Here is a 23,237-nt window from a genome sequence, read left to right as displayed (position 1 = left end):
GCGATTGAGGCACAGTTCACACATGAACGTATTTAATATATACAAAAGAACAAAGAGGTTTCAACACGGAATATATACGTTAACTGGAAATGGAAAAAATGTGCTTTTGAAAGAATATATAAGTCTTTCCTAAATGAAACTGAAAATCTGTAAAGTTGTATAAGCGGAGACACATCACTCCGTAGACAATGCTAGTCTGACAACTCATGTTGGGTGCACAGGGTTTCTGACAGCGTTAAAAAATATAAAAATTAATATCTTATAAGCAAACCGACATCGATATAATTTCGATACATTTCCATAGACTGATGAGTTACTGCAGGAGAATAGACAGGTTTTGAGCATACCGGGTTCATTGCTTTCTGTTATCGGCAATTATCGTTCAGGGATGACAATGCGAGAGGGTACATCGTCCTTACAAATCTCTATCAATACGAACAAGCATCAGGCTGAGAGGGCGGTCTTGGGGTCGCCCCTCAGCACATTGACGATATTAAAGGGACAGGGGTCTCAAGACTAACCGCGAATTTCTGAGGGGATTCCGCCGCGTAGGGACAAAGGATAGGCGTTGGATTTAGGATCCGATGCTTAGTCTAGTATATATGATACAATTTTGTGTTTAGTTTGTAAGCTGATTTCAGTGTTTTCCTTATTGTCCACAGTAAGAGCGTTCAGCGTCTTCAATATACGGCCTACACAACCATCCCTGCTTTGTAAGGGTTTTACAATGGCGGCATTGTAGGGTAGTTTGGTTCTTGCTTAGATTGCGCCAAGGCGCTAAGACTTCCATACCACCTTTGGGGCGGAACAAAGGTTAGTGTGCGGGAGGGGGGCCTAGGCGTTCTGACCCTCCCAAGGGAGGGGGAGAGAGAGAAGACATTTGGTTTGTACCCCACATACAGGTGCGTGCTAGTGGCAAGAGCGGGCGTTCGTCTTTTGAAAACATCTCAATGTGGTCTAGTTGTCGCCCAGCATGCAATGGACGATTCAACCCACCATTTTATCAAGCACATATTCTTCGGCGCATTTCGCCAGCGCCATGCAGGGAGCTGTTGTTATTCTCGCCAACTTTCTTCACGGTAAAATTTCAAAACCGAAAAAATCGTCACCACACAACAAAAGCAGCAAGGCAATATTGACAAGCCGGCTCCAGCTGATTGTGACAAGACCTGCTTCCATTCCTCTGGGCTTAATGATCAGTTATCGATCTCCCTCCAACGTAATTATTTTCAATTGTATCCAAACCCAGGTGTTCTGTGATCTCGGCGTTTTAAATATGAATTGTAAACAAGATTTAGTAAATAACGTCATCATCAGGTGGTGAGCGGGTGTTAACAAATAACCTTGGCTACATTACGGTACCGCTGCGACTTCAACACAAAACACAGTGATACAAGAGCATGTTCCCATACCTGTAACACGGGATCATACTGTAACACGGGAGGGATCATACTGTAACACGGGATCATACTGTAACACGGGATCATACGGGATCATACTGTAACACGGGATCATACTGTCAACACTGTAACACGGGATCATACTGTAACACGGGATCATACTGTAACACGGGATCATACGTAACACGGGATCATACTGTAACACGGGATCACTGGGATCATACACGGGATCATACTGTAACACGGGATCATACGGGATCATACTGTAACACGGAATCATACTGTTACGTGTCAACTGCATTAATAACAATAATGAAAATAACAACATTATTTATAATAACATATCTATTTGATTGTACATCCATTATTTTAATTTTTAAGACGAAAACCTGGCCTAATTTGTTCTCAAAGAATCATTTCAGATGCTACATGACTTTTATCAAATTCATATATACAGACACTGAAATATACCAGTTTCTCAAATATTTCTCAGATATATTGTAATAGTACATATACAGATAACATACAAACATACATTCGCGTGTTCATATGTATGATATACTACGCTAGATTTCTATCAAAACACTTGCAATATGTACACAAGCGGCCTCCATGATAACATCACTATCAACCGACTCAGTCAAGTGGCCCTAACATAACAGCACAGCGCTTCTGTTGATGTGTTTGTTAATACAGTAGATATTCTATCCTTGTAGATTCCCATTTTGCCAGATCAAAGATCATCTGTGCATAAGTACGGATTTTTTCCACCGTGGTAAAGATTGATATGTGTTCCCCTTGTGATTTAACATAACCGAGTGACTGTTTAACAATCCAGCGAGCTGGAGCCGTAGCTCGTTCATCCACCCGACGCTCTGTCCTCAGGCAGCTTCTGAACCACATCCCCGTCTACCTGTTTCGTTTGATCGTAAAGAAATGTATTGCCAGGCTCCTTCCCAAATTCCTATACCCCAGCTATTGTTCGGAGCAAAAGCAATACGATTGTCGCTTTGAACCGATATGTTTGTCGATGTTGTAAGATAGTGTTTTTATAACCACGACTCATAGGTCGGACTGTTTTCCTATCCACAACTTATGAATGGCCTTATGTCGAAGCTCTGTACCCGGCGGTATAGGGCTCTTTGAAGCTGTACAAGTCGGAGTTGATAAAAATATCTTTTAATTTCTATAAGACTTGAGAACGCTCTCACCATTTCCTGTTTAATGGAGTGGTAACAATGCAGCGATGTGACTGGTAACAAGCCTCGCCACCATCAACGACTTGAACGGCAACCTTCTCGGTATGACGTCACATTCGGCCGGGGAGGTATGCTATAAAATACTAATCACAGCGTTCCGGAACGACGCTTGACTATAGTCAACTATTTGTCAGGTGAGCAATGGCGTCGACTTGGGGCTTGCATGAGCAGAGCTTGACACCTGGAACATCGTCTACAGTAGACCCCAGTTCTATACACACTGCCACTTACGCGGGTATTTGCCAAGGAGAAAAGGAATTAAATTTACATCATGGCATTAAGATACGGGCTGAAGATGGTGATGATTTACGAGCGCTGATGACGGCAATGTTGTTTGCGTTTTTTCCCCTGACTGGCGGGTGGGCAGTTAACGAAACACCCTGCAACGTTAAGCTTTAAAATGCTGTCGAAATCACCTCGTTGATTTTAGGGAAATGTTGTCAGTTTCTATACGCGTTGCCATGCCTATACACATGTTCACATTTAGAGCATAATTCCTATTTGAATACGGAACGCCCGTTTCGCCGAGAGATTCCCCACTGAGAATGAGATAAAATGTTATATAACACCTTCTGTGTTGTTTAGCCGTTGTGGTATATGCTTTTATACTTTTATTGCATTTCAAACGATTATGTCTAACGCGCCAGCGTAGGGGATGTCGTTTAATGTTAGTTACACCAATGGTGGAGTCCCAGGGTTAAAGTAGTCTCTATTTCTCAACTATCAACAAATGGAGGTTGTTTTGTAAGTTGTGTTACAAGAAGTGGGACCATTGGAAAACACGTCTCAAAGGGAATGGCGATGGATATTTTTTAGAAAGATATTAGCTTGCTACTAAAACTGTTACCGGTGTAGGTGGTATGGGTGTTAAGGGTTTTATTTTGTACATAAATAATATTTTACGAGTGTTATAAATGATAGATAATCTGTCATCATATACATATTGCTGAAAAGATTTGTATCGAACAAGCGAAGCTCAACAGGGTTGATGGGTGGTTTTAATGGAAGCAGTTTAGATCCCTTTGAAAAGGGCGAAAACTGAATCTGTTCATTTGATTGAAAAAAACCTCTTAAATGTGCTATTTCTATCCATTCAAAAGGTTTGAAACTGAATATGGATGTCGGAATGTTTCTTGCAATTAACAAGAGCATCTATAGTGTAATTTGATACTCATTAAACCATCGTTAAGCTCCAGATAGTAAAATAATTGAGTAAAATCCGATCAACATGTTAATTGTTAGCCAATGAAATAATGTCAATCACTTAACTCCGTGACACCGATCACTAGCTGACCAATCACATTCGTGCTTGACTGCACTTTCCGGAATGAGCATTCTTGAGTCAGACCCGGTAGAAATGACACTTGGAGTTGCTTATGTAATCTAATAGCTATCGGCATGGGATGGGCAAATATTGCCCGTGGCATATTATCCTAGGACCTTTGTATCAAGGGCATGTTTACTCTTCGCACCGGGTCATTGTCGCTATTGTTACTATGTATTATAGGAAAATCATGACTTTCCCCAATAGAATTTAAGAATTGTTTGGAATTTTAGCGTTTGTTCAAATGTCACTCTGACCCAGAGCAAATATTATCAATACAGTTGAATTGAGAACTGTGTTGGTTTAATTTTTGATCGCATATGAATACAGTTTAATTAAACGAAGATTCCAGTTTTTAGCTGTGAAAGTATGAATTTTATTCTCTCGGGAGTCCTATTTTCCTTAATGAGATAAAATTGAATTAAGAGTTCATCACAGCCTTGGATGTGACAAGGTATCGTTTTATTAGGATGTTTTTCGTTTATTGTAAATGGACACGCAGCAGGCCCGAGCTTCACAATATGTTTCCGATATTGGGCTCAGCGATATGTTGTTATTTATCTATGTCCATTAAGAGATGGTGTCAACTTGCGGGCAGTCAGTTCACCGACACGAAATTTGTGATTTGTCTCTGTACATTGTGTTGTGTAGCATCGACAAGGAACAAGCGGCAGCCTGTTGTCCACGGATGGGAGAATATGATTAATGTGGTCCTGAGTGGCTCGTCTTTCACTGGGGCCTGGCTAACTTGTCAGAGGCACATCAGGGTTCCAACTGACACAGACAAAGAATACACCTTTACCCAGCTTCTAGGCGTCACATGTGGAAGGCCGGGTAGATCTGTTGACATTGCCCCTAGAGACTGGAGAGGGCAGGGGCACATGGGCGAGGGTAGATCTGTTGTCATTACCCTCAGAGACTGGAGAGGGGAGGGGCACATGGGTGAGGGTAGATCTGTTGTCATTACCCCCACGAGAGAGGGGAGGGGCACGTGGACGAGGGTAGGTCTGTTGTCATTGCCCCCAGAGACTGGAGAGGGGAGGGGCACACGGGTGAGGGTAGATCTGTTGACATTGCCCCCAGAGACTGGAGAGGGGAGGGACACATGGGTGAGGGTAGATCTGTTGACATTGCCCCAGAGACTGGAGAGGGGAGGGACACATGGGTGAGGGTAGATCTGTTGACATTGTCCCCAGAGACTGGTGAGGGAGGGGCACACGGGTGAGGGTAGATCTGTTGACATTGTCCCCAGAGACTGGAGAGGGAGGGGGGCAGGGTGAGGGTAGATCTGTTGACATGGGTGAGGGTAGATCTGAGGGTAGATCTGTTGACATTGTCCCCAGAGACTGGAGAGGGGAGGGGCACATGGGTGAGGGTAGATCTGTTGACATTGTCCCCAGAGACTGGAGAGGGGAGGGGCACATGGGTGAGGGTAGATCTGTTGTCATTACCCCCAGAGACAGGAGAGGGAAGGAGCACATGGGTGAGGGTAGATCTGTTGACATTACCCCCAGAGACTGGAGAGGGGAGGGGCACATGGGTGAGGGTAGATCTGTTGACATTACCATCAGAGAATGGAGAGGGATGGGGCACATGGGCGAGGGTAGATCTGTTGTACGAGGGTAGTTTTAGTGACGTCATACACCCTTCCCCCTCCTCAATGGCACCTCTTTTCGCTTGGTTCCCCGCCCTGCACCTCGTCATTGAGGGAGCAAGAGATGTGCAGATCCTTACAGACTTTGGGGATGGGAGGGGAGGATGCCACACTTTGGGGATGGGAGGGGAGGATGCCACACTTTGGGGATGGGAGGGAGGATGCCACACTTTGGGGATGGGAGGGAGGATGCCACACTTTGGGGATGGGAGGGGAGGATGCCACACTTTGGGGATGGGAGGGAGGATGCCACACTTTGGGGATGGGAGGGAGGATGCCACACTTTGGGGATGGGAGGGGAGGATGCCACACTTTGGGGATGGGAGGGGAGGATGCCACACTTTGGGGATGGGAGGGGAGGATGCCACACTTTGGGGATGGGAGGGGAGGATGCCACACTTTGGCCAGGGTTATAACCCATGCTCCCATCAAACCCCTCTTCAGTATCAAGGGGATGGGGTAGAGGCGCGGGCTCTTGAGCAAGCTCACCCCCAGGGTATACGAAGGGGGTAGGGTGGCCTCTCGGGTAGACCCACCAGGTGTAGGTTGGTGGTATAACTCGGAATGGCAAGTTTCTTTTCGACTGTTTCCTTTTCTGGTTAAGTGTAGGGCACTGTTACCGATGTTCTAGTGTTGACATCATTGCAGTGTTAAAAGTGACATAGTCTTGTATTAGTGCTGATACAGTGTTAGTGCAGTGTTAAAGATGCCCTAGTGTTGATAGTGATGATATAGTGTTTTGTAGTGTTATAACTGTTCTAGTGTGGGTGTTAGTCTAGTGTTTAAGAGGTTCTAGTGCTTGTGTAGTGTTCAGGCTGTTCTAGTGTTGATGTTAGTTATGATGTAGTGCTTGTGTAGTGTTCAGGGTGGTCTAGTGTTGACGTTAGTTATGATGTAGAGCTTGTGTAGTGTTAGGCTGTAGTGTTGATGTTAGTTATGCTGTAGTGCTAGTGTTCAGGCTGTTCTAGTGTTGATGTTAGTTATGATGTAGTGTTAGTGTAGTGTTCAGGCTGGTCTAGTGTTGATGTTAGTTATGATGTAGTGTTAGTGTAGTGTTCAGGCTGGTCTAGTGTTGATGTTAGTTATGATGTAGTGTTAGTGTAGTGTTCAGGCTGGTCTAGTGTTGATGTTAGTTATGATGTAGTGTTAGTGTAGTGTTCAGGCTGGTCTAGTGTTGATGTTAGTTATGATGTAGTGTTGAGTGTAGTGTTCAGGCTGGTCTAGTGTTGATGTTAGTTATGATGTAGTGTTAGTGTAGTGTTCAAGCTGGTCTAGTGTTGATGTTAGTTATGATGTAGTGTTAGAGTGTAGTGTTCAAGCTGGTCTAGTGTTGATGTTAGTTATGATGTAGTGTTAGTGTAGTGTTCAGGCTGGTCTAGTGTTGATGTTAGTTATGATGTAGTGCTTGTGTAGTGTTCAGGCTGGTCTAGTGTTGATGTTAGTTATGATGTAGTGTTAGTGTAGTGTTCAGGCTGGTCTAGTGTTGATGTTAGTTATGATGTAGTGCTTGTGTAGTGTTCAGGCTGTTCTAGTGTTGATGTTAGTTATGATGTAGTGCTTGTGTAGTGTTCAGGCTGGTCTAGTGTTGATGTTAGTTATGATGTAGTGTTAGTGTAGTGTTCAGGCTGGTCTAGTGTTGATGTTAGTTATGATGTAGTGCTTGTGTAGTGTTCAGGCTGGTCTAGTGTTGACGTTAGTTATGATGTAGTGTTAGTGTAGTGTTCAAGCTGGTCTAGTGTTGATGTTAGTTATGATGTAGTGTTAGTGTAGTGTTCAAGCTGGTCTAGTGTTGATGTTAGTTATGATGTAGTGTTAAGGGTGGTCTGGTGTTTATGCTTGGTGAGGGCGGTGTAGTGTTCATGACCGAGTATTGATGTCCAAGTGTGAAGTAACTTGTCTTGGCTCCTGTGAAACCGAGGCCCTGACCATTATCCCCAGGCTTACCCATGACGTAGACAACCCAGACGCAGAATATAACCTCTCTCACACTGGGTCCGTGTGGAAACTTTAGCCAGGATCAAACAGAATAATGCTGGGAATTTCCCACCTTAGAGATCATACCTATCCCCTGACGCTCCACGGACAGGTGTTGCTGTATTGGAGATCGGGGTACGGAATAGCAGATCGGGTGGGGAACAGAGTATCGGGTAGGAAACGCTGTTATTACCCATAGCTGTGAGTATCCTGCAGTCTGACAACCACTCGCTTCAGGAATACAATACAAGTGCTCACATGACAACAACATGGAACGTGTATGCTAATTCAGTATATGGGGTTTAGTCTCGGAAATGACAATAATCTACTAATCCATTTTTCAGTTATTGTTTTGATATGTCATAGAAAAAGGCACGACGAATGTCTTCAGTTTCTGAAGATAAAAAAAAAAAAAAAAAATATGGGCTCACTACAGAATTGGTGACTTGCTAATGAAGTCCTCGTATTATAGTTTCATGATCTGTTTGAGAAACTAATGCTTTTGCACAGAGATTGGTATGATTTGCTCATTTCAAGGAATTTGAACTCATTAGTTTCCATGTAGGTTTAATTGTCATGCATTATCAAATATGAAGTGATATATTTTTATAGAGGTCAGCATGCGTCATATAGAGTTGTAACACTTCATGTTTAGACCCGAATACCTTCACCCGTCGCGTGTACGTCATTAGCATCGATCTCACTGATACTGACTTCTCGGAATCGCCTCACAAGCACTGATTGAATAACGGTTATGAGTTATGACAGTATATTCGTCATTTGATGGATAAAAACGATACAAATTGTATATGTTTTTATGTCCGATTGCGTGCATTCTGCTGCTAGGAGGAGCAGTATTTCAGATTACCTGCTTTTGGTACTGAACCCAACAACCTCTGTTAGCTGACAAGCAACTCATCGCCACGTGATAACGTCAGCGATAAGTGCTTATCAGCGCTGACTGAAACGATGAAAGTTACCGTAGAGTGGTCTTTGGTTTGTCATCGAAACACTAGGGGGCGCTAGAGAGAGGGTGTGAAAATGAGATGGGAAAAGCTTACGAAATGACTCGTCATATAGATTTGTATAAAACATGGATTCGTGAATAGTATAAAATATTACGAAAACTGATAATAAAACGTTGACATCGTGGATTTGGAAGTGAAAAATATTATGATAAAGAATAGGTTTATGATATGAAAGAATTAGTTTATAATATTATATGATATTATAGAACACCCGTATATTCTTACTTTCCAGCATATCGACGTATTCCTCGCTGTTCATTGTGATGCGTACACTCGAATGACGTTCGACAAAAGACACGGAGCTGTCTCTTGTTAAAGACCATTTGGCAGGACACCATTTATGTATTATGTATGAGCTAAGTGCTAATGTAGCATAAATTTCAAAAAGGGCATTTTTGTTAAGAAAAAATAGCAAATTCGTCTGTCAAGAATTAACATGATAGACACATTACTGTCAAGCAGTTTGTGATAATATTCCTATAGTATCGCCCTCGTCAAGCTGAATGTTGATACGGGTTAGAATTACGTACGCATGCCGCTTTCAATGGCCCCCAAATCGCCGTATTATTGCGCGGTGAGGAGAACATCTGTCCATGATTCCACATCTGACAGCGGGGGCCAAAAAAATATGGCTTACCTAGACCTAAATTATAGATAATAAATCATAGACAACTGTGCTTTGACGACAATCCCCAGATTAGATATAGGCATAGTGAAGGCACATGAAAGGCGAACTCGCCAACGTTGGGCGGAAGGTCGCGTGAAATCTCGCGATATTCGGCGTTACTTTTCAAGCTTCCATATGTGATAAGTTTTACAATTAGTACGAGAGTTTATCCACGCACGATCGTACATAGCCCGGTTTCTTTGTTTCGTGAGAAGTAATACCAATATTCATTCATTGAAACACACGACCCCGTTGTATATGCAAACAAAATGTCAATCACTCTAGTTTCAAATTCATAATAATGATAAAAATGAAGAAGGTAAAAATAGTACACCAAATCCACTCAAAACGCATGCTTTATGAGCCGATATTATAACTCGGTTATTCAATCTGTGTGCGTTGGATCTTCTCCTCTCCCTTGAGTGTATGTAGTTACAGCTATTTCACTTTCTAATGCTCGGGTCGTTCAATCTATTGACAAAGAATCAAAACATTATTTATATGAAGAAAGTGCATGCCTTGTTACAAAGTGTGATGATGTGTTTCTTGTAAACCGCTGAATGACATTCCCCTGTAATGCGAGAGCTGGATGTAATCTAACCTCCACTCTCCAGTATTCTGACCCCCGTAGGAGTGCGTTGTACACAGATGTAGATACTGTGAGGCTATCGCCGCGTAGCTCCGCCCATGTGAATAAATTACTAGAGACGACGCTGGTCTGTGAGGTTGTTTATGGTGGCGCGAACACGGCGCATGTTGTGTTTCTCGGCTAGAATGTCACCATGTCCCCATTGGGAGCACTCGGGCATTGTACCAAGCCTTCTACATCGTGATTCGTACCTACTGATCGATCTTGCAACATGTGTCAAAATTGCTTTCAGTGTCAAACATATTTTCTGTTCAAAAATCGATGTTTCCTATGTCGTCAGTGCCTTCGTGAGATTCACTGGTTGATATAATTATGTTAAGTAGGTCAGAACTTTAAGGATTAATTATATTTCTGCTGAATTGTAGGTCGAATTTCTGTAATATAAATAGACAGGTTGAACGTGATTTTGTCCATATGTTTTCTACGTGCCACCAATTTACTCGTCAAACTATACCTCTCCATCGTCATTAAAAAGGTTGAACCAAGCCATCCAACCGAACACGACCATCTGATCCGCCACCCGAGACAGCCTCCAGACACGCGGGTCGGTCGCAATTGAACATTCAGATTTGACGCATCATTGGTATCAGTTCATCTCGAAAAAAGTATTAGTACAATAAAAGGCTTATTATTCTACATCGCGCTGAATCGGTTGTGATTTCCTTGATATGTCGTGGCGATGTCACCTACAAGAGCGCGCGGCTACAGCGAGATTGTTATCATTCTCCGTCTTTCAACAGTTTCCTATTTTAGTCTTACACCCGACAGAGTGTCAGCTAGACGATAAGGCAGACTTGTCAGGCTGTCATCCCCACCACCCGCATCCCCACCCTAGCAAGGCGACCACCCTCACGTGATAGGTCACGCCCCACCCAGACCACCCATAACCTCCCTCCTTTGGTAGTACACGCTTACCCACTGGGACAGGTAGATCTCACCCCACCCAGCGGTAGTACACGTTCTACTCCACAGACAGAATCATACCCTTTACACTCCCAGTAGAACACCTTTACTTTCGAGACAGAGCGATTACCACACCCACCCATTTGTTTCTACCCACCCAATCCGAACTAATGTTTTGGGTACATATTTGTGTCCGAGAAACCATCCCTCGTCCATCCCAACTCTTAATTACCTGTACTGATCCCGCTCAAGCAATCCCCATTGAAAGTAAATAATGTAAATAAAAGCGAGTCGCATTTTTTATGCAACAAAACAAACAAATGCAACAAAATCTGATTTTGCAACATTGTTTCTAAAACTAATCCAGAATTTGTACACGTCTTCAGAACATACAAGAAATATTTTATGTCATAATTAAGTAACATTGGAAGCAGGGACTTATCGAATCATATCCTATCCAAAATGGTCAAAGTTCGACCCGTTAAACGTTCATGTATAACAGTAACCGGTAATGCAGACAGCACTGAAACACCTCGCGTTGAAAAATATTTTTCTCAATGATATTATCGAATTTATCACATATAACTGCAGTTGATTTTTATTTGAAAGCTGTTAATAAAATATCTAGTGGCAAAAATGTAATAGCTCGTATACGGATGGATAAATTTCATTCTAAATGACATACGCAAGCTGTGATCAAAATATGAATTTGTACATGAATAACCAAAGACAAATGTATCGACAATAACTTGGGATAATAGCCTGATTCGTCACGTTAGGCTATGGGGTGGTGTCTTTTGTAGGTTGGCTGTATGTCAATACATGTCGCTTTATCTGCAACACATGTTGGGGAGAGTTATAGAAAATCACTCATATAAACACATTATTAGTTCCGGAACTACCCACAGGAATAGACCTAACAAGGTCACCGGTGGGAAACAAGATGAATCTATGAAACGAAACATGCACTAGGTCCCTCCATCGCTTGTGCGTCACTTAATAGTTGGCGGGTGAGCCGATGTGATTGTAAAGCCAATGAATAAAGGAGTAATTGTTTCTGAGTTCATTAATGTGAGTGAATAGATTTGCATTTGTCATAAGGGGAACAGGTATAGTCAGGCTTTGTAATGGATATATTAGAAGTTTGGAAATGACGTGTTTCAGAAAATATATTGGGATTCTAGAAATAGGAAAATCATGTTTGTGGCAACCCTGTTACCGTAATTGTCACTGTTAGTCCGAACACTGTTAATCCGGGCACCTTTTGAAACTGAAACGTTAGTGCAACACACAGTGGTTAGTCAGGACTCGTCGTTAATCGGGACGGTCTCAGCCGACACTGTCCGGAGTAAGGAGTGTGTACTGTATAGTGTTAAAGTAAATGTGAGATGTATATCGTCGGATTAAGCAATTAACAGTACCAACAACAAGAATAATAATAAGTATATATACTACTTCTATTAACAATAATAATAATGCGCAATATTGTGTATATATGTTATAATAATTTTATGACTCCATGTGTCCAAGTACCGTATAGGATATAAAGCCATACCTGAATTAATTTATTCAATAGCCTACAAATACACACCTATTGTACTAAGCCTAAGCACCTAGCTAGATATTAAATACATTCATGCATGAACTCACCTAGGAGGTGATAGATATATGTGTTACATACATACACATTAAACATACACCAGCACATGTGTCTGGATACACACATAGCTCGGCAGTGAAGCTGTCGTATCGTTAACACCACGGAGTAGATGTTCACAAAACTGACATGACTAACAAAAACAACGTATATAAATCCAGTTCAAATCATGTTGAATTTCAAGCATCCATCTGCGCGAGATAGTTTGATGGTTGCAGTAAAGGGTCGTACATCTGTGTCGTGTATCTCCGACAAGGTGAGGAGGACGTGGTAACATGCTGCCCGCTCAACTCGTATCTCGTCATTCTATCGGTTCTGTGCTTCCTACTAGATCATCGGATTTCATTGTCAATGTATTTTGCGCCCTGATAATAAATTCTCCCGACTGTTTTCACAGTTTTGCGAATCTGGTATCTATTAGTATTGAATTGTAAATTGAAATTAATAAGCTCTCATAAAACATATTTCTATGATTTTTGATAATATATTTCCATCGCCTGTGCGTGTCTTGTGATCGTTTTGTGTGATGGTAACTAGGATATATGATATTTACGACTAATGTGTTTTGCATTTATTCCATTAAAACCAGACTGAAATTATCACATATTTCCTTCAATTACAAGAACTTGGAAATATGACACGATCAGGTGTCATAAATTGTCTCACAATGACATAAAATATTTGATTTGTCGATGGCTGTTAATGATATACAAGTATACATTTTGAGCCTATATATTGTACCTAGTCAGCAGAGATTCATATTGTCAAATGCGTTTGTGTATGTGAATAAGAAATATGAGTAGATGGTAATGTGTAGAAAATACAGTTTCTTCTTTTTCTTTTCAGATAATGGACAGGAATTTTATCCTGGTTACCAAGGTTACAACGAGTTTTTCCTCGGTCAAGGTCAAGACGGCAGCATTGGCTTCCTGCCACCCTCTCAAGGTACCCCACCTCTCACTTTAGACCCATCAATGCACCCGCCAGGTATGTTCAAGGGAGATAATCCTGACATACCTGTTCCGTGTCATGTACGAAACAAACCCCGTCGAGAAACAGATTCACTGACATTTCTTTAATAATCTACTCTGTCAAAACTTTTATACATAATTTTTGAAACTATTCTTACATAAATTAAAATTACGTTTGAATATTATTATTTTTTTATTCCTGATTGGTCCGGCGTTCGTAAGAATGTTTACGCCTAATCATTTCTTTTGGTAAAGTGGAAATGAATAAATATTGTTTGAAAAATGGAAAAATAATTTTGAAAAAAGTTAACTGATCTCCCAAGGTTTTGCGCGCTCACTAAAACATGTCTTTTACTTTCTGTATTCTTATGGCAGTTCGGACAAGCGAAAGCCTTCTCCCCTCTCGATTCCCCATATATGCATAAAGCTTATGTCTGATGTCCCCGTCCTGATATTGCTGGTATAAAACCAAAAATCACTCACTCATTCACTTACTCATAACTCATGTGAGAACAAAGCGTATTATTTCAACTAACACCTTGTACTTGTAGTTCTGTATCAATACAATGAATGGTCTTTGTTTAAATCAATAACGCTTCACTAACTACCACGGCCTGTCAACCTCGGCTACATCGCCCCCTCGGTGCTGTGGGCACCCCGACGGGCTGGTTGTAATTAACATTGTTTGGTAACACAAGTCAGTGATAGTAACTTGTTAAGAATCGCTGACCAGGAAAATAATTAGTCAATCATCGAGATGCTGATACAACTTGCGCAATCCTATAAGACGCGCAGCGGTACTTGACAATTATTATGCAAGCTATCGCTGGGTTTACAAACACTATTACAAATGTTAAGGACACGATAGCGGTAGACTCTCTCCATCACTCCATGAGTGGAACATATGGACAGAGATCTCCTACTGGTGACATGGAACCATTGTGCCCTTGCTTCCGTCTTCAACATTCAATAGTAATTAAGTCCTTCACAGCAGAACCTCAGCATTCTTCTTTTCGTTAGGTCATTAATTACTTCTATGATAAAGAAGTCCCAGAAATGCCGTTCTTGGTCGAGATTTGTGATAGACTAAACGAGACAGCCTCGGGCCCAGTGTAGCTCTTCAGCGCAGGAAGTCCAAAAAGGACAAGTTCAATAGTTCTCTAGTCTTGGAAGTCACAGAAGTTTGTGAACGGCACGAGTATGTAGCCTGTTCGAGCTGCCACTGATTTATATCGTGAATCCCCGCGCTACCGGCCATTCTCTCACAAATATGAGCCGTGCCTTTAATTACAAAGGATGATTGCATAGATCGAGTGTTATGATATGCCGCGAGGGAGAACGGGGCTTGAGCAAATGCCGCCATTCCAAGGAGTTATAGGAAATTTATCCGTAGAGTCTTGGAGATCATCTATCACCAAGTATCCCCTTCCCCCTTGCCGTTATCTCCCCAAAGCCCGGGGGATTACGCTCAATCGATTATGTCCCTCCAACCAGCTGACTCCGGACCGGCTGTATAGAGAGAGTGTTTTGACAGGCGCTTTTTATAATTATCTGTCGATTATGGTCGAAGGGCTCAACTCAATGGTTGTCTTCAGGGTCGGCACTTGCCACCCATGAAATAAAGACATCACTAGCCGGAAAGGAAAGATTAATATCGAAAGATTATGCAAAAGAATTCTTTGGACCGTTGACTTGATGTGCCCGGAAATATAAAAGAAAGAAAACTTTCTGCAGAAGAGGTGCTTGAAAAACTTGACTCATGCTTAATTAACGACGAGGATGGTCACCCATGGATCATGGTCACGTGATCTGTTGAAGATTTATAAGTAAAAATAATTTTTGCTAACGGCGAATATTTTCTTAATTAAATAAATTGTTTTGGATTTATGAGCATTAGAAAACATAGCGAAACACGCATATACCATAATCATTTCAATTAAGCCACGACATAGGAGGTCGTGTTTAAGGACTCTCATGATCTGCTGAAGAGAAGCTTTCACTCACCTAGCCCTACTTCACCCCGCTTCAAAAAGCCATCGGTCCCCTGAACACGGAGCATGGTGCGATTTTATCAGCTTATAATTCAAAACAGAATGTCGTTTTAGTGTTTTCGCCAACTTAAAAGGGTGCGTACGAGATGCGTAAATGTAAGACACTTGCGCACGTGCATGCCAAGAGCGCGCACGGCTCAGAGAAACATACACCCACGATACGGACTTTAAATTCGTTTCGGCGCCCGCACCATTCCGCGAATGTTCTGCACTTGTGTCTGTCGCTCATAGCCCCCTATCGGCCGCCCTCTTCACAGTAGGTGAAGCGACCTCTGGTGGCAACGAAGGAAATCAATTAATTTCGTAAAGAGAACAACATTGTGTGAATATTTCCATACTCAGTGTTTTGCAGGAGCATCTGTTTGTATGTATTGAATGTACCTAACGGAATGGGTTCCCGACCGTGGGGGTCGCTGGACAGCTGATTGCCTTCCATGACCTCCAGGATGGGTTCAGACCTCCTGATAAATCTTAAAAGATCCGCGTCCACCGTAAATTATGCAATAAATAACCCTAGGCTTAGTGCCCCATAAACATATATCTTCCAGTTCAGTTCGATGAGGTCGTTCTTGAAGCAAGGAACAAACCCGCCTTCATTCACGATGTTGTGGAGCAAGCTCATGCCGCGGAGAACGACTTGTCAATCAGTCATTTCGGTACCATCTGTCCATTTTCACAAATTTATATCCATAAACGCCAACATACCTGCCACGTTCTGTGAATGAATTCAGAAATAGAAACGCCATTGGTTATGTTTAACAAGAACAATAAACTGCTTTATCCTTAAAAGGTATATTTTCCAAAACTGAACATGCGGAGTCAGCTATTTTCAGACACTCAATAGAAAGTATTTTTTAAATGGCCGTTGATAAAAAAATGTTTCAATTTAAATAATCTCAGTTGCATGGAATTAAAAATCACAGTATTAAATATACTTTTAGACATTGAAGGCAGGGACACGTGCTTGTATCAATGTATCCTGGTGGTCGCTCCTGCTTCTGCATAAGGCAAACAATTTGACAGATAATGCATATTAACACCGCCACCTTGTTCTTACACCCCAATGAACAGGACATTGTCCTTCAAACAAGACCAATGACGTCATCGCTAACATTGCCTCGCCCCAACAACGGAAGATTTAGATTTGTCACAACGAAGGAACGACATCCCCGTCGAGGTCGTCGTGGTGTATTTTTCTCAACATATCGGAAATGCAGTTTTGTAGATGAGGACGGCCATGTTCTGGCACATACGCTGTCCATAGTCAAATAGACATATGATAATTCGAAAAGTATTCTCAACTGTCTAATTAACACTCCAAACACTCTGGCTTTGCTGGGCCGTGAGGGAGAATAATTTCTCGCACTTGGCGGCTGCCAGCGACATTTTAGCTTCAAATGGTTGCTATCTCCGTCTTTGTTCCCCCCGAGCACGTGTTTGACGATCGATCTTCACGGATACCAGACCCGGACTCACTTCCGGGATGGGGTCAAGGCGGCTCCATGGTTGCCCCTCTGCCATTTGTTGTGCAAACTTTGTCACGTCTTCTTTGAAAATAGTTCCGTCACGCTTGGCGTTATCTGGGACACTTCACGACGCACTTCCGGCCATTCACACCCGTGATCATTCAATCTGCCATTCAGGATTGTTGGCATGCGAGAAGACTACTTTCGGCCATTGTATTATGTCAACAACTACATCGACTGTAACCGCTACTACGTGTCACTCTGGTTGTTGTCACGACTACTACTACTTGTACTACAACTGCTCTGTCTCACGGACGTCGAACGCTGAAAACACTACTTGGATTTGTACGTGTCGCATGGACAAACCTAAAGTTACTTAATAGTTTATTTTCTGTTAGTACGACTGCTACAACAGACAACAACAACTACCACTACTATTACTTCAACTACCACAACAGCTGACGCTGCTACTACTACTACTACGACTACTACTACTACTACTACTACTACTACTACTACTACTACTACTACTACTACTTCTACTACTACTACTACTACTACTACTACTACTACTACTACTACTCTACTTCTACTGCTACTCCTACTCCTACTCCTACTCCTACCAGTAATACTTCTCCTGATGTATAAATATTCAACATTCGGGGTACATTAATCAATCCTGATATTTAATTGATTACGTCCAGAAGGTAGCTCGAGATTCTATAAACTTTCTCCCCAACCCCCTCTCCATCCGCACATCGTCCTCGCCATCACGCCTGTTACAACACCAACTGTAACAGTCTTTCTTTATGCCCACACCGACTGCTACTTAACTACGACTGCAGTGACATCCGCCCAACACATGCAGCTGTTACCGCATCGCCTACCTTTGTCAGCAGAGGGTATGCCCAACTTTCATCCACAATCCTCCCCACGTTCGTTCAATCCTAGCTGACAGACAGTATTCCTAACAACTATGTTTGATTGTCACGTGGATATGTTTCACTCATCAACGTATTTTGTCTCCTCTTCCTCCCCATTTCCGACATGGGTGGTGTTTCCTCACCCATCGAGTCAGGGGGAGGCTATAATGTACTTTACGTATGTTTACACGCAGTGAAGCAAGATTGAATGCGCTTTCAAGAACGCTTGCAGTTAAAAAAAACCCGTCCATCATTTGCAATGGGGATTAGGAGGAATAGTAACCGCGCGCAGTCGATACGTATTCTAATTTCTCAAACTTAGTAACCGTTTCGGCTTCGTAACCGTTCCGACTTTCAACTGGTATTTTGATTAGGTGTAATATTAATCGGTCGATCTGTATTCAAGGTTCTCAATATTAGGTAGAGCTGGGGCTTAGAAATTCAGCTTATATGCCAACATGGACAAAGGGCTTTGGTGGCACCGCTCATTTTCATTTTGCAAAGGAACATTTAACTGTTTCCATTTGTATCTGAAACCCATGCCGATAGATAGATCCAAAAGTGTATTTCCGGAACCTTAAACCCTCATGTCTGGAGATGAGGTACTTTCCTTAGGCTTGCCCCAACTTCCCGATTTCCTAAATCGCCCTCCTGTTCTTTCAGCTGCACTCATATCGTTCCATCTCGTTTGAAACCCAGTGGCGGAGTTTTATTGCTATACACTGGCCATTTATGTCAAAAGAGGCAGAGAGTGTCTCGTTCTAGCAGGCTTCAAGAGGGCCATTGTTTGTCTCCTGTGTCTCGGAAGGTCCATAAAATGCCAGGAAAGAGAATGTTTAACATGAGAATCAGCCAAACTTTTCACCAATGTACGTGTTCTTCACGCTATGCATCTAGATACCGGCTTTAAACTTGATGAATGCCCGTTTGAGCCCGTGCGTGTGCCTTGAAGGCAGCGTGCGCGGAAGTTCTCAATACTTTAACCGCATCTTTATCCAAATCCATGCATTCCATGTCATAAATGCTTTTTACGATCTTCTCCGCAGACCGTTTTTGTGTTCTGACAACCCAGAATCCCAAGGCATGTGTTAGATATACCTCCTCGTGCACCAAGAAGCGAAATATTCAACAAAGCGGTACTAGATTTGTTGTGACTTGGCCTTTCTTTGACTAAATCGCAACCCTTTGATTTCCCCAGGACGGTTTATCGTTGCCTAATTAGACGCATATGGCCACAGCGTGCAGAAAAGGGGGTTTCCAAGACGCTAGCAAAGATCTTATCGCTGAAAGTCACCATTGCATTCCGTTGGTACAAAAAACGACCACTTCGTAGGTTGTTTCAACTGTCTACGCTGCGTTCCCAAAGTGCTTTAGGATTGTAAACTCCCAACAATCTCCAGCTGATGGTTTATATGACGCCCAAACTGTCACCGGAATTTATCGTCAGGACAATACTAGCATTTTGCCCACGTCTCTCCGATGCGTGCTGACAGCTCTTAGATTTTTGAAGTGAAATGATGATAAACAAACGACCCAAACAAACCTTAATAGGTTCCTTTAACGACACTGTCGAATATTTACTTTGTGTTTTCTTGCTGATATTATCAAACCGTTAAAACACTTGAATTTCTGGACATTCTTAGTTTGTTAAGGATGGACGATGCACTATAAATCTTTGGACGTTTGTGTTTGAATGTCACGTTTGTGTTGGGATGTTGTAAACCCGACGCCGATAACAGTACATGCCCGTCTCATCAACGCAAATAGTTGTCAAGCAGTGATACCGATCAACAGGCATTTATCACCACTCTTATCTGGTGATGCATGTCCAAATTAGGCATTACCAAATTTGGAATGTGAAGCTTTGAAGCCAGTCGGAACTGTTTGTTAATCTGAGTGAGTGAGTGAGTGAGGGAGGGAACACCAGAAATGGGCTTCACACATTGTATCCATGTGGGGAATCGAACCCGGGTCTTCGGCGTGAGGAGCGAACGTTTTAACCACTAGACCACCCCACCGCCCCTCTTATATATGTGATTTGACATGAGATTTTGTATATTTTTTTTAGGTGAAATGTGTGAATAGTTTGTAACGAGGATTTTGTTTATTTTCAGGGTTAGGCCAGGAAGGTCAGTTTCTACCTGGAGATATCCTTCCGCCAGCGTCAACCCCCGAGCCGATGCCGCTTCACGGACATGATGGTTCGTTTATTCCGCGCTCAATTCCCGGGACTCCTTTCAGCCAGTCTCTGTCCCAGTCCCTCAGTCATCACCACCCGGAAATGTCCGAAGCGTGGTGACAGTGAATCGGGCCGTGCGCAGTGAAGATGCGCAAACACATCACGGGTCATACCTTAAAGTACAAGCATTGTACACGACTACCAGAAAGTGTCAGAGTTCACTGTGACGCGTCAAGACATGACTTGTGTGTTGAATTGTGATTAATGGCTGTCCCCATACGGGCAGTTGGATGACGCAACTTCCTGTAAACTGAATTCTGGGAAAAGCAACTGGACAACAACAAGTGTGCGAGAAAGCACAACACATTTCACTCAATCAACATGTCTCGTGCATCAAGGATCAAGGACAACTCGAGGGAAGGCTTCGACTTATGTGCCATGGACACTGTGTAGCTCGACCTTCGAGACATCCGGACTAAATGTACATTTGGTAAAACAGATGATGATTTTACATAATATTGAAGCATAATTTAAATCTGTACATAATTCGTCATTTTTCGTGACAAGCATAGTGTCTGTCCTGTATGTATTTTGTTCAGTGTCCGCCATTATTCCTCGCAGTGTGGGAGGTATATTAAAGATGAACTTCGTAAGACCCCACCACCCGTAGCTGTACCCTAGATGTAAAGAAGTCCCTAATTTATGCTGGAAAACTTCAGTCGCTCGTTTGAGCTTAACACAGTCCTAAAACTGTTTACCAAAGCGCGTGGCTCGAATAACTACCGGGGTCAAGGAGTGCACGTACCCGGACTGCGTACGAAGTGTCTGCGCAGACCACGTAGCTACTCACCCTTCTAAGCCTCATGTTGACTGCAGTTGATGGCATAAAGGCCGTACATGTACAATGTTTTATCTCATTTGACTTCAATTATCTCCCCTCTTCGCGACTAAACGTTTGAAGCTCGCAACAATGTCCCTGCTCGTCCGCTGTGCCCTCCGTCCCTTTCTAGTCCGTATTCGTTTGAAACAAACGGGAGGGAGCTATGTCAATCTACCGCCATAAATGTCCCATAGAAAGGTTTACAGAATGGTTGGAACAATTTGGCTTTGAAACCTAAACTGAGTTAGTCTCGGGTCCATTTTCTGTGTAAACATGCTTTAGGTTTTGAAATAAAATGGAAGGTCTCTGAGGACAGTCACGTGACGCATACACGCACGAGATTCCAAAGCTGCCTGGTCTCAAGGGGAGAGCTATTACAAAGGTAAACTTGCTTCCCGCGACGAGGAATGAAATTTTAATGGATAATCCGTTAGCGATTTAATACCTCGGCGGCAACTGAGAGCTTTTAATTCTTCCTCTGTTGTTCAATGCTGGCTGAGATTTGATATTCGCTCAAATACCAAACATATCGGAATTGTGTGTCGTGTTTACCTGGCGCACTTGTGTAGGGACCGTTGCAAGGGAGGAAATCACATCAACTCTAAGCAGTCTTGCATATTAAATTAAAGAGGGCTTTATTCAGCGGCCTCAACGCGACAATAACGTTATGAATCGCTCGGCTGGAATTACTGTTTATTTTCGGAGGGAACCTTTACCAACCGTTATAATTCCCATTCAAACGACAACCTACAAAACCCATTACGAGCATCATCGTCAGAAAACACACAAAACAATCGCTTTTGGAATCATAGCTTCCCGTATTATCATGCGACATAATGTCTGAAATAGCTGTACTCAACGTACGAAACAACGGTTTAACAGGGTGATTGACTTCGTATGTTTCCAATTCAATATGGTGGCCCCCTCGTGTTCAATGTTCTCTGTTTTATCATCGTCACAATGTAGTGCTCCAATGTCTTACCATGGATATGTTTCACCTCAGGTACTTGGTGCAAAGTCCCGTATGAGCTTTGTGTGTGCGGTGTTTTCTCGCCCCGTATTAGCACCAAAAAATAAACTGTCTAAATTATGGGTACCAGATGTGAAGGGTTCTTTAATATATTTACGAACTCCTTCCAAAAGTACGGAATCACTACTGCAAACGATTTTCACAAGCTATTACATTTCTGGATATTATACAGACCAACGATGTCACATCCTTGTTTATTATTTAATAACTTTAATAACAAGACCATTACCAAAATCAGTTGACAATCGTATTCATCAAAAGTGTTATTTATTTTCAGAATTTTACTTTTTCAACTGATATCAAAAGCATCCTTTGACGATTTATTCACAATAGGCATGGTGTTCCCAGTATTATGGAGAAAACACACTGCAGAAATATCAGCTCATACGAAAGGATTTTCACCCATAACAATTTTCGTAAACTATAATTTCCAAACGAATCCTCCAAATTTTCAATGTGAATACGACGACCACTTGCTGTGGAGCTCCGACTGTCGAGCGTTACCGCAGCGAGGGCCGCATCAGGCCCAACAGTATAATCCCAAACAAATAAAATGAAATTCCACACCAATTGGTTTTATTTACGTGTTTGTTCAGAACAACCTGGGACCCAGCAGGGCGAGAGCCTGGGGGAGGGTTTCCAGTGGTAGTTGCCGGTCCTGAGCTTGTGTTTGGAGACAAGAAGATGGAGAATGGTCTCCGGGAAGTATAAGGTCCAGATGCAGACTAATATCTCACTCGAGAGTCTGCAGTGTAACACGTTGACACAGAACAAGGAGATGAAAAAGGTCTGAGAAAATATGTCCATCTCTATCGTGTTAACGATAGACACCCAACCCTCGGCGGTGTACAGACAATGACGATTTGAGCCCAAAGAGTTGTTAGCTTATAGCGGGACATGATTGTCTACGTGTCCCGTTGTCTTTAAGGGACTCACCAAGTCGGTTCCGATACTAACACAATGCCAAGTTTCAAATGGCTGGATTGACATGATATACGTGAGAATCGAACGATGATATACACAGCTTTAATTTAATTCATTTATATCAATATTGGATGATATACATGCACGCTATGTCAAGATATACATGCCAATTATAAGATGACATACATGTCAATTTCTAGGATGATATACATGCCAACTATGAGAATATATTAAGCATATTAACAAATAATAAACTACCCATCAAAAGTTTAGACTCACTTAAAGCACTCACTATATG

General features: G+C 42.4%; 1 protein-coding gene across 2 annotated transcripts in view; it reads left to right on the top strand.

The window, feature by feature from the left end:
• The window catches only part of LOC124266078 (LIM/homeobox protein Lhx1-like), a 58,406-nt gene extending 35,821 nt beyond the window's left edge, over positions 1–22,585 (top strand). Inside the window, exons 5-6 of one of the 2 annotated variants that reach the window (XM_046700896.1) lie at positions 13,362–13,502; positions 20,041–22,585. In XM_046700896.1, the coding sequence (XP_046556852.1) occupies positions 13,362–13,502; positions 20,041–20,225 (326 nt within the window). In that variant the 3' untranslated portion in view covers positions 20,226–22,585. The remainder of the gene's footprint in view (positions 1–13,361; positions 13,503–20,040) is intronic. The other variant, XM_046700897.1, reaches the window with a different exon arrangement.
• Positions 22,586–23,237: the final 652 nt, after the last annotated feature.

Source organism: Haliotis rubra, unplaced genomic scaffold (assembly GCF_003918875.1).
Source record: "Haliotis rubra isolate DU_JTF1 unplaced genomic scaffold, ASM391887v1 Scf123, whole genome shotgun sequence".
Taxonomy (NCBI): domain Eukaryota; kingdom Metazoa; phylum Mollusca; class Gastropoda; order Lepetellida; family Haliotidae; genus Haliotis; species Haliotis rubra.
Note: the sequence above shows the minus strand (reverse complement) of the source record. Positions and strands in the feature narration are given on the sequence as shown.